This window comes from Tauraco erythrolophus, chromosome 27 (genome assembly GCF_009769465.1).
Source record: "Tauraco erythrolophus isolate bTauEry1 chromosome 27, bTauEry1.pri, whole genome shotgun sequence".
Classification (NCBI taxonomy): domain Eukaryota; kingdom Metazoa; phylum Chordata; class Aves; order Musophagiformes; family Musophagidae; genus Tauraco; species Tauraco erythrolophus.
Genome location: NC_141491.1, coordinates 5,855,805 through 5,872,487, shown reverse-complemented (window position 1 = coordinate 5,872,487; position 16,683 = coordinate 5,855,805). Strand labels below are relative to the sequence as shown.

The 16,683-nt window shown below is 52.7% G+C and overlaps 1 protein-coding gene across 1 annotated transcript; it reads right to left on the bottom strand.

Annotated features, from left to right (window-relative positions):
- Positions 1 to 349: 349 nt before the first annotated feature.
- Positions 350 to 11,467, bottom strand: TIMM17A (translocase of inner mitochondrial membrane 17A). The gene is made up of 6 exons (XM_086627322.1): positions 11,437 to 11,467; positions 6,973 to 7,072; positions 4,475 to 4,538; positions 2,899 to 3,027; positions 2,407 to 2,517; positions 350 to 652 (listed from the first exon to the last, which is right to left on the bottom strand). The coding sequence occupies exons 1-6, from the start codon at positions 11,460 to 11,462 to the stop codon at positions 582 to 584; spliced, it is 501 nt and encodes a 166-aa protein (XP_086483448.1). The 5' UTR covers positions 11,463 to 11,467; the 3' UTR covers positions 350 to 581.
- Positions 11,468 to 16,683: the final 5,216 nt, after the last annotated feature.

Here is a 16,683-nt window from a genome sequence, read left to right as displayed (position 1 = left end):
CCGCAGCCTGCGGATCCACTACAGGCAGATTCTGCTTTAACCAAGTAACTTGGGCTGCATGGCGGTAGCATAGGAAACAAGGAACAGCAGTGAAATATATACTGCTGGAAGTAATTTTCACTGGCTTGCACGTTCTCCCAATAATATTCACTTTAGGAATGTAAAACCGTGTGTAGATCAACTCTTTTCCTTAAGCTGAACCATGTGTCACAACCTAAATCCGATGGGAAGAGGCTAAAGCCCAGCTGCGTTCGCTGTGGATGGCCAACGCCACATCCCGGAGAAGACTCCAAAGACTTTCACATCAGTCCATGTCCAAAGGATGACAAGACTCCATCTTAAATCTCCATGTATTGTATCAGACACGTATTAACGTTACAGCAATGGAATCTATAGGGAATAAATACAACTGTCGTCTTCTAAAAGTTCTCCCGTGCAGGTTTACACTGAGAAGTGCTGGAGGTCGTCTCGGCATTGTTTGTGTGAGAGACTACCACTGGTGTAAAGACATACCACATCTTGGTCCTCCAGCACTTCAAGTTACCACTCAGGTGTAACGGGAACAAGGAGAATGAGGGTCATCACTGGTATTGCCTGTAGTCACCAAAGGGAGTGGGCTGCAACTGGGAGGGGTCATCTGACAACGGAGGGCCTGCGAGGAAAGCAAGAGGAAAAACAGCAAGTAGTAAATACCAAAAGACAAGAGATTCTTCCTACTAACAGCATGGAACACATTCACAGCATTTTTAACATAAATCCCCTCTGAAATGAATGAAGCCAATAACAAGACCTTACATTTGAGGTTTTTTTTAATTCATAGAATCACAGAACCATGGAATGGTTTGGGTCGGAAGGGACCTCAAAGATCATCCAGTTCCAACCCCCCTGCCATGGGCAGGGACACCCTCCACTACACCAGGTTGCCCAAAGCCTCATCCAACCTGGCCTTGAACACTGCCAGGGATGGGGCAGCCACAGCTTCTCTGGGCAACCTGCTCCAGTGCCTCACCACCCTCAGAGGGAACAATTTCTCCCTTAGATCTCATCCAAATCTCCCCTCTTTCAGTTCAAAGCCATTGCCCCGTGTCCTGTCACTACACACCCTTGTAAAAAGCCCCTCTCCAGCTTTCTTTTGGCCCCTTTAGGTACTGGGAGGTGCTGGAAGGTCTCCCCGGAGCCTTCTCTTCTCCAGGCTGAACAGCCCCAACTCTCTCAGCCTGTCTCCGTTGCAGAGGTGCTCCAGCCCTCGCATCATCTCCGTGGCCTCCTCTGGACCTGCTCCAGCAGCTCCAAAGAAGTCCAAGCGCTTTACGCATCAAGAGCCTCAGTCCAGTAAGGACTGTATTTCTATCTCCTTTATTAACGGGGAAACTTATCGGAGCAGCGACACAGGAACATTTTCAGTCACCTGAAGGAGCTGGAAACCTCTGCCTTATTGTCCTGCGGCTGAACTCAGCCACCCTGGAGAGGTTTACCCACGGCAACTCGCCCGACAATGAAGCAAAGCAGTGAGTCGGAACAAGCCACTGCGGAGTCAGCTTCCCGACTCCTCTTACCGCCGTTCTGCTGGAGGGAAGCAACACCTCTGCTGTATGCCAGTTTGAGAGAGAATAAACTGTAACAGACAGGTGATACCCTTTCTCTAAAGCAGATCAGTTTTAAAATGTCTGCATATTAAGAACAGAAATTGTTATAATTTAGATTAAACAAAGAACGTCAGGGAACAAACCCGAGAAAGGAAGCCCCTCAGGAATTAGTGGCTTGCGACTAATCCTTTCAACACTAGTGGTTTTGTCTGCATTTCCCCCAAAATAAGGTGGGGTGATAGAGGTATTAATATTTTGCACAGGCGGGCATTTCCACAAATGGTTGCTGACTTGGCTAACTGACACCTCAGCTTGCGTTTTACTTAGGAAAAAAAAAAAGGGGGGATGTAGTTTTTGAAGCAGTTTAGAAAAACAGCGCTGCCACCACTGCCCCTCTCTGAAATCTCTCCTCTGTGCCAGCCTGATCTCTATCACCTCCTTGAGACCAGGGCTGCCTGCACGTCCGCACACAACCACAGCTGGCCTGCCAACAACTCCTGCTTGCTACTCCCTCCACCCTCCTGTGTCCCCCACCAGTGACCAAAACACGGCTGCCACCACCCGACGGGTTCATCAGGGGACAGGGCAGAAGACACGGACAGCAGGGAAGTCCCTGCATCCAGCCACGCAGCCTCCCAGTGCCCAACGGGATGGAGCTGATGACACCCTCATCCCATCAGCAGCGTGCAGCTCCTTGATTTTCCGCAGCCTGGGAAGCTGGCAACCAGCAGAGCAGACTAAGACTGGTAACTGGGAGAAGAAAGCTAGCACAGGCTGCGCCACAAAAGCTTTGCGATTCCGTGGTCTGATGGCTCCTTACCATTTGGAAACTGTGTGGAGGCAAATCTGGTTAAGAGAATACCAGCTCCTTCGATTAAAGCCAGGAGGATTCCTCCCATCGCAGCAGATCCCACCATGGCAACGGGTCCGTCTGAAATAAAAAGCACAAAACACTTTTTTCTTCCTTGGCGCATTACTTTGCATATCACAGCTCTCTCTTGGGTTATGATTGCTCCTAGAGCAGACTTGGAAGCAGCAATCTTACAGCCAGTAAGCCTCATTAGCATCACCAATAAAAGGACAATTACTGGGCAACTCCCCCTTCTCGTCCTCAAGGAAACAAAGGAGCGCCGGTAATGTTTGAGAACATAATTGTTACTTTCATAAGCACAGGACAAAAGTTCCAGATTATCTTTCAATTCTTGTTAGAAAGTAAATTCTAATTTGGGAATCATAAACCGCTGCTCTACTGTGATGAGAACTGTGGATTTGGAGCACCGGGGTTTTTCAGCTGATGCCCTCAGCTCCTTACTTCTCGAGGCTAATACGGCCCCAGTCAGGGCTCCGCTTGTGATAGAATTCCACGGATCTTCTTTCCCTCTCATTCTGACCATACTGCAGTCAATCATGGAGAAGAGACCTCCCCAGACAGCAAAGCTACCTATTTAAAACAAAACAAAACCACAAAAGGCAGTTCAGAGAAGGCAGACAAGCCAGCTGTGCTGCGGCCGCATAACTGAGAGCCGGCGTGCCCGCACCCAGACACGGAAGTATATCCAGCCCCACACAGACCCAAACACAGGTTAAAATAAATACAGAGTAGAATTCTCAACTTGCCAGGTGACACACGTATTACACACACACACATTTTTATATATAATCTTACTAATTTATACTTAACGACAGGAAGCGGTGATGATAACGGCACTTCCACCCTAACACAGCCAGATCGCCTCAGGGAACTTTCCTATTTTTCACTTTTTAAACACGTTTCCTCATAGAGGACGACGCAGAGCAGTTTTGCACCTTATCCTAATCCTGCTTCCGGCATCTCAGCAGATCAGTACTGGTCGGTATTGTATGGCAGATGCAAAGAGAATCACAGAATCATGGAATGGTTTGGGTCGGAAGGGACCTCAAAGACCATCTCGTTCCAACCCCCACCCCCCTGGCATGGGCAGGGACACCCTCCACTACACCACGTTGCCCAAAGCCTCATCCAACCTGGCCTTGAACACTGCCAGGGATGGGGCAGCCACAGCTTCTCTGGGCAACCTGTGCCAGTGCCTCAGCACCCTCAGAGGGAAGAATTTCTTCCTTAGATCCCATCTGAATCTCCCCTCTTCCAGCTTAAAGCCATTGCCCCATGCAGGACCTTATCCACTAAAATAACGATCAATCTCCAGGCTCATTTGGGGAAAAATACTACTTAGAGTAAGTTCAGCCCTCCTTAATTTGAGGTGTCTTAATGCTTTAGACCAGCTTAATGCCAGCTGAAAACCAGGAGGGGCCCCTCTCAGTGCCCAGTCACCCCAGGCTCAGCCTTTCCGGCTGGTGGCCCCCGTTTCCTTAAGCAGCTCTGCTGCAGCCGATGTTTCCGTGCCCAACGCCGCTCTCCTGATCTCTGCTTCTGTAACGTGTTCCCCCAGTTTGCCTCTCGGAAGGGCAAACTGGCACAGCGCAGTGCGTGACCACAGGGTCACCTTTCAGTCGCTCTGACTCAAGCCGCAGTTTTGTGGGTTTCAGACTTTCACGCACAAAGTTCAGGTCGCAAAAATGACTGGAATTTACCCAGCTGGCCCCAGGGGAACAGTCCCAAACCCTAACCAGACCCACCCATCCACCTCATTGTTTCTCCCAGCTTGATCATTTCTTTTAACAAGTCATTTCTGTTTATTTTAAAACCCTGCACACAATGCACAGCCCCCCAGCAGCTCTGCACAGAGCTCGTTAAAACACGACAGAATTATTAACCTTGGCTTATCGCTCCGTGAGCACAAGCATGTTTCATCCACACCACACTAATTCCCACAGCTCAGGTGGCACAGTTATACTCCCAAACTGGGTGATCTACCAGCTGGCTGCACCGACAATACAAAATTCATTACCTCCCAGCTGTGGAGCTCTCGTTTTAATAGCTGTCAAGCTTCCCCGCAGCCGGTGGTTCACACCCTACAACAAAAGGGAAACGAGGGTTAAAAGAGCCCAAGTCTTACAGCCAACCCGACCATAAAGAGCAGAAACGTGCCACAGGCTCAACATTTCCAGGTGCCCCCAACAGCTGGGATCAAGAGCTGACAGCAACCACGTTTACGTATACTTTTGTCTTTAGCACTCCCTTGTAACACACCTGTCAGCTACAGGAATGAACGACAGCCGTCAGGCATTCAAACATGTGAGCTCAAAGTTTGTTTGAGTAGCCCAGCAGGGGTTAACGAGACCTTTAAAGTAACACTTATAGAATCGTGGAACGGTTTGGGTTGGAAGGGACCTCAAAGATCATCCAGTTCCAACCCCCCTGCCATGGGCAGGGACACCTTCCACTACACCAGGTTGCTCAAAGCCTCATCCAACCTGGCCTTGAACACTGCCAGGGATGGGGCAGCCACAGCTTCTCTGGGCAACCTGTGCCAGTGCCTCAGCACCCTCAGAGGGAAGAATTTCTTCCTTCTATCTAATCTAAATCTCTCCTCTTCCAGTTTAAAGCCATTGCCCATGTCCTGTCACTCCACACCCTTGTCCAAAGCCCCTCTCCAGCTTTCCTGTAGCCCCTTTAGGTACTGGAAGGTGCTGGAAGGTCTCCCCAGAGCCTTCTCTTCTCCAGGCTGAACAGCCCCAACTCTCTCAGCCTGTCTCCAGAGCAGAGGTGCTCCAGCCCTCAGAGCATCTCTGTGGCCTCCTCTGGACCCGCTCCAGCAGCTCCATGTCCTTCTGATGTTGGGGACCCCAGAGCTGAAGGCAGCACTGCAGGGGGGTCTCAGGAGAGCAGAGCAGAGGGGCAGAATCCCCTCCCTCAACCTGCTGCCCACACTGCTGTGGATGCAGCCCAGGACACAGTTGGCTTTCTGGGCTGTCAGCGCACGGTGCCGGCTCATGTCGAGCTTCTCATCCACCAGCACTCCCAAGTCCTTCTCCTCAGGGCTGCTCTCCATCCATTCTCCACCCAGCCTGTCCTTGTGCTTGGGATTGCCCCAACCCATGTGCAGGACCTTGCACTTGGCCTTGTTGAACTCCATGAGGTTCTCACAGGCCCACCTCTCCAGCCTGTCAAGGTCCCTCTAGATGCCATCCCTTCCCTCCAGCGTGTCACCACACCACACAGTTGGTGTCGTCAGCAAACATGCTGAGGGTGCACTCGATCCCACTGTCCATGTTACCAACAAAGACATCAAACAGCACCGGACCCAACACCGACCCCTGAGGAACACCACTCATCACTGGTCTCCACTTGGACATCGAGCTGTTGACCACAACTCTTGGAGTGCGACCGTCCAGCCAATTCCTTATCCACCGAGTGGATGATCTCATTAGTCCCAATTTTAGTCATTCCTGCCGCTCAGGTGAAATATTTAGTCCTCATCTCATCAGCCCAGCCTCAGTAGCCAAGAGAAGCAAGCAATTCAGCTTCTAAATGTGGTGCTGAGCCTTGCCGAGTCTAGCACTAAACATGTCCTCCAGGACCCCACAGAATTATGACTACATCTTTTCCTACGCTTTGAGAAAATTCAGAGAACATGCACCCAAGTTTTGTGATCCAAGAACTCAGAGTGCGGACAGGTTTATTTAATAAGTCTTAAGCAAAACTAAGAATGTAGTTAATTATATAATTCTTTCCAAGGTACGTGTCTGCAGGATCTGACTAGTTTAGAAACATTTATTTTAAAAACTTACCTTGAACTCATGGCTTGTTCAGTGTCACACAGTAAGACCAAGAAACACTCAACAAAAACCCCTTTTATATGAAGCCAGAGAAACATTTTCAAACACATGTTCAAGTAGAAATTAGATCTTATTTGATCAAATGTCTCTAGAACAGGTTTATAGTCAAAATTTTGCAGCGGCAATCCTGAAAGTGAAAACTGTCTTGCATCAGCTAAACTTCAACTTTCACGTTTACACACACTCCTGCATTTAAACAAAACCTATCAAAAAAATCCAGTTAATAAAAAATCCTAACAATTCAATAAGAGATTAATTAAAGAAAATAATACCCTTAATATAAGTCTGAAGGAGAAAAAGACTTTTCCTTTGAGTCTTTCCATTTCTTAAAAGAGAGGGAGAAGGGTAGGCTGGAAGAGGAAGAACAGCCCGGGCCCCACATCTTTACGTGCAGACAGAACCACAGGCACAAGGCTGGCCGAGACGGACGTATTCCGCTGCGCCCTCCGCTCCTCCAGCCTGAGGGAGATGATGGTCCCACGTGGATCCCGAGCCAGTCACCAGATATAACCGCCTGGTTTGGATTCACGACATGGAGGCCATTCCTCAGTGCCACCCCCCGCACAGGGATGCCTTCTCCTCTACCTTCGGCTGGTCGGGTTCGCTGCTGATGGGACAGAGAAAGCGGGCCCGCGCTCTGAATGCACTCTCAACTGGTTTTACTTACCACTGGGGAATTTCTGAAGCCCTTGATAGCTTGGAAAATGCCACCTCCTATCGCTCCCATCGTGAAAGCGCCTCCGCAGTCATCTACTATCCTCCAGGGACTATAAAGAAAAAGAAAGATGAAAATACTAAATTCCATCATGTTAAACAGTGCAAGTAACTGTAATGGATCCACCACTTGAGCACGGAGTGTGACTGGAGTGAAAATCGAGCCCGCCAGCTGTACTGTCTCACATCCAGCTTCCTGAGCACCAACAAAACACAGGCACGAGTAACATTACTGCAAAACACACTCGAGGTTTGTCATGAGCCTACCAACCCTAGTCACCCTAGAGCAGTACGTCTAAAACACAACAAAGAATTGCCTGAACTCTTCACACAAGGCAGAGAGATGCATTTCCACCATGGAAAACTGCAGAATTCCAGCTCTGTCCTGCTCCTGAAGCGTAAATAGCTGTAAATTTACTGTGCTCATTCTTGTCTTGACCTACAGAAAACTCAAGTGGCAAACTCCACCTTCCTGAACTACTCGTGGTTCTCTCTAGTCCTGGTTACTTACATGAGAGACTTCAAAGTCACCTCTGTTAAATTCGGAAGGTTTTCCTGCTGCACCCTGGATCTCTGAAGTTCACTCAAACCAAACCCAGATCTAGTTGGAGGTCCAGCAGGCCATGATTCCAGCCGCCAGCAACACGGAGCACGGAATGTTTCCAAGCAGCGAGCGAAAGCTTTGCAGCAGGACAAGCACCTTCCTCGCAGCGAGTGCTTTGAGATGAGCTTTAATTTGGGGTTCAAACCCCCCCAAAACCACTGCTGAGCTCTAGAGCCCTGTAACTCTCCGCCACCGAACTGAACTCCTGAAGCAGGTGAGCACTGAGAACCTCTGCTGCCAACTTCAAAGCGTAAAATTACAAAGTTGGTTTGTTTCTTTCATCTTGTGTCAAAATCTTCCAGCAGAAGCCGATGACGGTAACTGCTGCACCAGAAATAACCAGCAAACATTGCAAAACCCAGACTACAGCAACACACAGGGTGACAAAACTGAATTCCCCGGTGAGCTCAGTGCTCCCATCAGCAAATCACGGAGATGAGCATCGACACGCACTCCTGATTCACTCTGAATTTCACATGTCTCTTCTGGAGGGCTCCCCACAGCATCCCAGCTCCTGCACATGGGAACACAGCTTTCATGGATCCACTCTGGATTTGCCACTTGTCTACTTCACAGAACATGCTAACGCTCTTCCGCCGTAAGGAGCGACAAACACCACCGCTCTTCCCCAGACCCCTCACTGCTACTGCATATTTTGTCAGGAGGGGTTACTTTTTCCCCCTTCTTGCAAAAAAATTCCAAAATTTTCAGTCCCTCCTTCTCCACCTTCTCCCAGGCTCCTTGCTTTCTCCATGACCTACTTCTGAATCCCTCCCTGCCTCAGCAGCGCTTTAATGAGAGCATGGCCAGGTCCGCATGCCTTCGGAGCGGCGGTGAATTGCGTGTGGTGTCGTTCGCTTGCTTTGCTTCCGCACCTCAGCGTACCCAGTTGCTCCCAGCGCACCAGAACCCACCCCAATGCCACCCCTGATCTCCAGTGACAGCTACAGCCGGGTCCCAAACCCACGCTGAGTCAGGCACCAGCAGGACTGGGTATCATCCCACCATGCATCACCCTTCGTTTTAATTGCCCTGCCTGCGACACGCTTTCATCTCACATTCCTCACAAATCCCCTCCAGCTTTGACGAAACTAAATAATTTAGCCCCATTTCACATTTTATTCTCCTGCATCTAATGATCGGGAAGAGGCTACAGGCACACTGTTGTCAGGGATGCCAAGATGAAAAGCGACTAAGTCTTTCTTCTCAGGGTTTTTTGTTGTTGTTGTTTTGTTCTTCTCCACGTCTGCTGTCCAGATTCTGATCTACCCTGTTATGAATAAAACATCTCATCACAAATCTCCTCCTTCATTAGCTTGCTAACAGGGATCTCATTAAAAGGCTTTCTGGAAATCTAAATAGGTTATGGAAAGTGGTCTTCCTTTACCCACGAGGTCAAAGAATTCCAGTTGAGCAAATCATGACTGCTCTTTACAAAAGCTTCGTTAATTACACCTCAATCATGGACTGCTCTCCTAGATTTTTTCCGACTTTAACCCTGCTTCAGATGTCAAGATCAATAGCTGTTACCTTTGGGGTTCTTAATTTCCCTTTTAAACTATTCTCCCCCAAGACCCTGCAGGAGCAGCTTCTAAATGAGAAAACGTCTTTGATATCAGCACAGCCATTTCGTACGTCGGCTCCTTGGAACTCCAGGATAGACGCCGTGCGCATCTGGAAGCTGACACAAAGAGCTGACTGCAGTCCCTGGCAGTGCTTGACCTCAGTGAGGAAAGAAGAGAACAAAAGAGATTATTCCATTATTAATTTAGTGCTTATCTACAAGCTTAATGCTACTGTTAATTGTTTCCCTGACTTCAAGGGGAGCCCTCACAGTCAGGAAACGATGTGCTCATTGCTACACGCAAAATAAGGTCAGATTCCTACTCCCGATGGCAACCAAGATCAGACTCCTACTCCCACTGGCAACCAAGATCACTTAGAGATGAGGACAGCAGAGGCCAGGACTTCCCTTGTGCCAGGGCTCTGGGGCAGCCACATACCAGCTCCACTGACCAGCGAGGCTGAGGATGCCCCACGCCTCAGATACGAGCCCAGAGGGACCTGTGGTGGCTCACGGCACTGTTTGGCTTCACAAAAAGAGGAGAGGGTGGCAGGCAGGGCCAGGGGAGCGAGGAAAGCCAGTGGGTGCCATGCCAGCTCTGACTGCCTGTGAGTCAAGACCCTCGCTGAGAGGGGTGACACGTCCCTCTGCGCTCCACGGCGGCCTGCAGCTCTCCTAATGGCCAACGAACGACGAGAGTCAGAGGCCATCACGGTTTAAATAAACACAGCTGCCTTTTTTCAGCGCCAGCGGTTCAGCGGGGCGCCAGCCTGACACCAGCTCTGCTGCAGAAGGGGCAGCACTTCGTCCTCACCATGGAGCCGTGGTGACGTGCCATGACTCTGCCTCCCCCGCCAGCCGTTGGGGCCGTTCCCAGCACAGACAAGACTACGCAACAATCCCTGCTTCTAACGAAGGCGACCGCGACGCAAATTAGAATCATGGAACGGTTTGGGTTGGAAGGGACCTCAAAGATCATCCAGTTCCAACCCCCCTGCCATGGGCAGGGACACCCTCCACTACACCAGGTTGCTTAAAGCCTCATCCAACCTGGCCTTGAACACTTCCTTGAACACTTATCGGGCAGCCATAACTTCTCTGGGCAACCTGTGCCAGTGCCTCACCACCCTCAGAGGGAAGAATTTCTTCCTTACATCTCATCCAAATCTCCCCTCAGTTCAAAGCCATTGCCCTGTGTCCTGTCACTCCACGCCCATGTCCAAAGTCCCTCTCCAGCTTTCCTGTAGCCCCTTTAGGTACTGGAAGGTGCTGGAAGGTCTCCCCGGAGCCTTCTCTCCTCCAGGCTGAACAGCCCCAACTCTCCCAGCCTGTCTCCAGAGCAGAGGTGCTCCAGCCCTCGGAGCATCTCTGTGGCATCCTCTGGACCCGCTCCATTACAGCCAGGTCCTGCAGCGTCACCTCCCAGTGAGGTCACACCACTCCCAGGAACAGCATCTTCCAGGGAGCTGAACCCCCCACGTCACTGCAGAGGGGGAAGGGAGATACCAGGGTGACCAGCAGCAAAATGGGACAAAAGCGTGTGGGGTCCCCGGCAGCTCAGCAGCAAAACATCCCCCTCGCATGCCCCTGCTGGAGGGAGAGCGAGATCACCTGCAGCGATCAACCAATAAATACAACTCGTTTCGCCGACATCCCAAACTTTGCGCCGTGGGAAGGCAGAGCTGATGGAGAAACCTGGCGCGTGGCAGCAGAGCGATCCACAAAGCTTTGGGAAAAGCCTCACGGAGTCCCAGGTCCCCATTTGCAGAGGCGGGCAGAAGGTTGCCTACTCGATCCAGACCCTGCGCTTCCCTTTAAACCTTTTATTACCACAAATAAAGCTTTTAAATTGGATCCAGACCCAACGGCAGCGCGGGAAGGGGCAGCGCGGAGCCGCCGCGGGGGTCGGGCCCCTCACGGCGCGCGGGAACGGGGGCTGCGGCCCACAGAGGCCCCGCAGCCGCCGCGCCGACACCCCCCCGCGCAGGCGGGCTCGGCGGGGCTCGCTACCGGCGCGGCTCCGGCTCCTCGAGCTCCCGGTGGCCCCGGCCGGGCCCCCGCGGCCGCTTCCCTCAGCCTGGCCTCGCCCAGAGGGGCCGCGCCAAGGTCACCCTCCCCCGCCGCCCGCCCGGGAGCGGCCCCGCGGACTACGCGGACCACCCGCCCCAGCCCTGCCCGCCCGTCCCGTCAGCCCGTCCCGGTGCCGCCCGCCGGGCCCCGGGGCCGCCGAGCGCGCACAGGCCGCTCACCAGGGCTCACGCGCGTACTCCTCCATCTTCCCTTCCCTCACCCGCCTTCCCGCCGCGCGATTGGCTCGCCGCTCCCCCGCGCCGGCCAATGGGCACGGAGGGCGGGACTAGGCGGCGGTGTCTGCGCATGCGCCGTGCGCCCTTCGCCCCGTCCCGCCCAGCGCTGGCGGGCGGCGGGACTGCCCGCCGCTCCGGGCGGCCGATCCGCCGTGGGGCCGCCCCGCCGGGCTGGGGGGCTGTGCGGTGGGCACAGCCATCCCTGGGGACGGGGAGAGGGCGCTCAGGTGGGGCCGTCCGCACACGGCCCTCAGGCCTGGCCGCGGGCACCCCGCGGGGCGGGGGGTTAGGGAGAGCCTGGGGTGCAGAAAAACAGCGTTTAATGTCGGCAAGCAGGGGGTGAGCCGCTGTGCTGGCAGCGAGCGCCGCGGCAGCCTGCGAAACCCCCCGAGCCTTTCCCCACGTGTTCGCAAGCGCTCTGAAGTTGTAATTCTGAAGTTACTGTAAGGATAATGAGTTGTTACGACACGCAGATTCGTGAAGCGTTCCGTGTTTTTCCGGGCAGAACTTATTGCAGCTTCCAGCACCGAAAGGGGCTGTAAGAAAGCTGGAGAGGGGCTTTGGACAAGGGCATGGAGTGACAGGACACGGGGCGATGGCTTTGAACTGGAAGAGGGGAGATTTCGATGGGATCTAAGGAAGAAATTCTTCCCTCTGAGGGTGCTGAGGCACTGGCACAAGTTTCCCAGAGAAGCTGTGGCTGCCCCATCCCTGGCAGTGTTCCAGGCCAGGTTGGATGGGGCTTTGGGCAACCTGGTGTAGTGGAGGGTGTCCCTGCCTGTGGTGGGGGGGTTGGAACTGGATGATCTTTGAGGTCCCTTCCAACCCAAACCGTTCCATGATTCTATTACAAGTTGTTCACTTACTCTTTTCACACCCCTCGTTTAACCCTACACGCCGCGCTCTCTTGTAAGGGCGGTAAATCACTCAGTTGTGACGGGCAAGGCAGATTGCGTGCCGGGGCACTTAATAGCTGCAATAAATCAAGGGCCGAAGCAATGGGAAGGAGCTGGAATGCTCCCACCGCTTTAATTTGCGTTTTCGAGAGCTTCCAAAGCCTGCCTGTGAAGGGGAGCCCCACGGTCCGGGCGCAGCCATGGCGTGTTTGCCCCGGTTTAAGGCAGGGTGGGAGCAGGGGCTGGTGCAGTAATGGAGATTTACCAGAAGGTGGTATTGTGGCTTCTGCTTTGGCCCTGGAGGCGAGCTGGAAAGAGTGGAGAATCTCAGCTTCGTCCCAGCTGCCGTGCTCTGCTCGAGCCTGGCCCCAGACTTCTCCGCTCTCATGTCGTCTGTTACCACCGTGACTGGTCCCACGCTGGTCTGACCCTTCTTAGGGTGGCAATTTCTTGCAGTAGCCCTTTGTCCTTTCCCCTAATGAGTGGCAAGTTAATTATATCAGATGGAACGATCGTTCTGGTCGTGCCTTTCCCAAGAGGTGGGAGATCTTGCGGAACTCCCTGCCGAGCTTGTGTGATGCTTGAGCCGGAGTCACCAAAGGGACCTGCACTAGCTCATCTGGGGACACTGGTGGCACCCCCCAGGCAGGCTGCTGGGAGACGCCCAAGGGCTTTCTGGGGTTTTCTGAATTTCCCTGTGGCCAGAAGCTGGTTGCTTTCCTGATGTATAATGTCTTCTCTGCCCTTCCCTCAGTCTTGCGTGAGCAGGTCTTTTGCCGAGGGAGGTTTTGGGTGAAGTTGCAGTTGGGTTTGGGAGGGAAGCCGTTTCTCTCACTGGCCGAGAGACCAACAGGTTCCGGACCAGCCGTGTGTCACAACCAGGCAGGGAGATGTCACTTGCTTTCCCAAGGAACATCTTCTAAAATGAAAAAAAGATCCGTGTGTTTCACCTTTCCTCCTGCAGAGTCTGAAGGAAAGGGAAATAAAACAGATTAGAGGAATCCATCCAATTTTCCATTGTCCTTTACCAGCTAAGGGGTAAAAATAAAGACAGACAAATGGTCCTGGGTGGTGACACCAGAGGTGGGGGCACGGGAGGCTCTCCCAGCTCCATGAGAGACCCTCTGCCTGTGCCTGGAAAAGGTCCTTCATCTGTCTCTGTCTCAGTTCCTCGTCGCTAAGACGTGGCTAATCACCTTGCTGTGTTTCAAAGGAGTGCTGTGCAGAAATGTTCATTAGTGCCTCCGAGGTGCTCGGTTGCTATGGAGATGAGGATCCTGATAAATGCGGAGACCGAGGGAGCCTCGGCGGAGACTGGGAGCTGCTGGGAGCTCCCCTGCGCCAAACCGCTCCGTACTGTGCCATACCGCACCGCGCTCTCCCGACTGGCACAGCTTCAAGGTGCCGGCGTCGTGCCCGTGGTGGCTGGGGCCGGCTGCGGAGCGAGGTCCCACACACGTCCCCGGTCCCAGTTACTGGTAGCCCAGGAAAGAGCAGCCAGGGCAGACACATCCTGAGCTCCTCTTATTCTGGGGTGAAAACACTCGATTTTCTTTTCTGGTGGTTTTTTTCTTACAGCACCGAGAACTCTGTGGAATATGGTGCAGTCAGAGCTGTACTAGTATCCCCGTCCAAAAAGAAACGTGTGACAGCCAAGATAAATTGCAGTAGGACCGTCTGCCATAAACCACAAGTTTAGGGTGACCCCTGCTTCTCTCCCAGCTTTTCTGCTAATGGAGGAATATTTCTCTACAAAACTCTGACTGTGTCGCTTCTGCAGCCTGGTGGAGGAGAGCCCAGCAGACATGGACTCCCAAATCAGGGAAGGATGTGTGATACTTCAGGAGAAACTCGGAGCCTCCCAGGTCATGTTTACAGCTTCTTAGGGAACTCGGTGTCTGGTGCTTCTTGTCACAGGAGGTAAGATTCAGGAACAACAAAAGAGAGACCCTACTGAGGTGTCCACAGCGATTTTATTCCGTTGAAAACCAATTTACAACGTGGGAAAGAGTCACGAAGGAAAGGCAGACAGACAGAAAGATAATTCCAGGTTCTACTCACCAGTGGAAAGGTTCTTCTCTGTTTTAGCATTGCAGTGTCCCTGGGGCTGTCCATGGACCCTGTCCCTGGCGCCAGGGCTGACACACTCAAGAAAGCTTGGATCTTTCCTGGAAGAGGGAGACAAGTAGCTATGATTTCCTCGCTCCCTTTTTTCCATGCCCTTTCCAGTTGGGAACTAAGCTTCCAGTTTGTTACTGACCTCTTCAAAGCCCAGCAACACCGCGTAGAAATACCGGGCGTTTGGTCATTTCTTCCATCCCCAGACTCCATTAACTCAAATTCCTCTTGAGAAGCCACAATGTTAAAACCTTTTGAACTGTGTAGCCTGAAGAGCAACCAGACAGCACGTTTGAGAGGTCCAGGGCTGTAGGAAGGTGGAACAAGCAAGACACTCCTCTGGCTTCTGCGGGCAAAGGCAAATGGACACCGACACACAAAATTCACACAAAATTCACACAAAATTCACACAAAATTCACTCTGGTTCCTGTTGCCTTCAGTGCTGGTGCAGCTGTCGCGGTTTTGGGGTGAGGGAAGAACAATCTGACTGAGCTGAGACCAGAAGAAGGTGAAGGGGATGGCCATGGCCCTCCTCGTCCATGGTGCAAGAGAGCACCAAGATGAAGGTGACGATATCGGGGAGATAGAAGTGATGGGGTGAAGCAGGATGAAATTCAACACGGCTGTGTTTAAGGCACTTGGGAACAAAAAGCCAACAGTTTCTTCTACAATCGGGAAAACATCTCAGTCGTGCTGGTGAGTCATAGGAGGCTCTGAGCAGGAGCTGGGCGCTGCGATGCTGGAGATAACAAATCCTAGAGTGCAACAAGAATGTGCGTTTCTCGTCAAAACGGGGAGTGTCTGGTTTGTAACACAAGGCAGTGGGAGACTCACCTGGAGCACCAGTGCTCTGATGGGATCCAAGCCAGGGAGATGGGCAGAGAAGGTAATTAGACTGACAAGGGAAACCTTCTGAGAGCTTATTTTACTGAAGGAGACCAAAGGGCTGCTTCTCGGACTAGCAAAGAGAGAGGCCTGAGAGCAGGCGGGTATGAGGAGGACGATAAAGGATGAAGGGAAAAGGAGGAAGCTGGCAGGATAACGAATGGGTACAAAACGTTGTGCATGGGGTAAAGCTTCCTTGGAACTTGGAGAGAAGATCCCATCTGCCTCTGTCCCTCTGGGAGAATCCGCAGGTGCCAGTAAGCTGCTTTATGGATTAGGGTGATGGAAAGTGGGTGCCTTCAACCAAAGCCTGGGCTTAGGGCACCGCCCGAACCAGAAGCAGGAGAGGCTCGGGAATTCTATGCAGAAGGAGGGATGTCTGGAGGGCTTGGCGAGGGGAAACAGGAATGTTGTGATGAAGAGCAGCTGCAGAAACTCCCCTGCAGAGGACAGGGAATCGCCAGAAGCTCCGATAAAGCGACCTGGGGACGTGCTGGGGTCCAACTCCACGGAGCGAGGAGCAGGCGCCGGGCAGGGCTGGCACTCACTGCCACCTCCTCCCCGCTCCGAAGGTGCTGGGCTTCGCACATCCTTTGTAGCAAAACCATTCTGCACCAGCCGCGCAACCCCCCACCACCGCTTTTCCCGAGGGGCTGTGAGCTTTGGCTAACCACGGCAGCGGGATGAAGATGACATTTTCTCCGGTGCGAGCACATTCTTGCCGATTTCAGCCAAGAGCTGTCACCAACGCAGCAGGAACTGTCCCCTCCTATAGCGGAGGAGACGCCTCGTATCTTCGGAGCCACGCTGGCCTCTTTACTAGCCCTCCGGCACCGACAGGCACATGTTAGGGATGTGCCTCCCCACCCCCCGGCTCGCCAGCCTGCCAGCTCCTGCATTTTTGCCTGTTTTCTCACAAGGCTGGCCCATTGCCTTTAAAAGGCTATATGCTCCGGACTAAATTTGGTCATGCAGCTCTGCATGGTTCCCTGGAATGTCCTCGGGTTTCAGGCTCCTCTGATAGCACCATTCCCCGCCTCCCACTGGGTTCCATTGGCTTCCCAGCACCCGAAATCTCGGCTGGATCTTGTAATTGGCCAACTCTTGGACCGAGGGGTGTCCCCTCTTTATAACCACTATATCCCGGGCTGCAGCCGGTTGAGAGCTGCGGAGGTTTAACACTTCAGCACCTGCTGCCGCTGAGGAAGCAGCGTTGGAGCTTCGGCTTCTTTTTTTCTCCTTCCTTGGGTACCACACACAACCGCAACCGTGTCTCGCCAACGAGCCAAG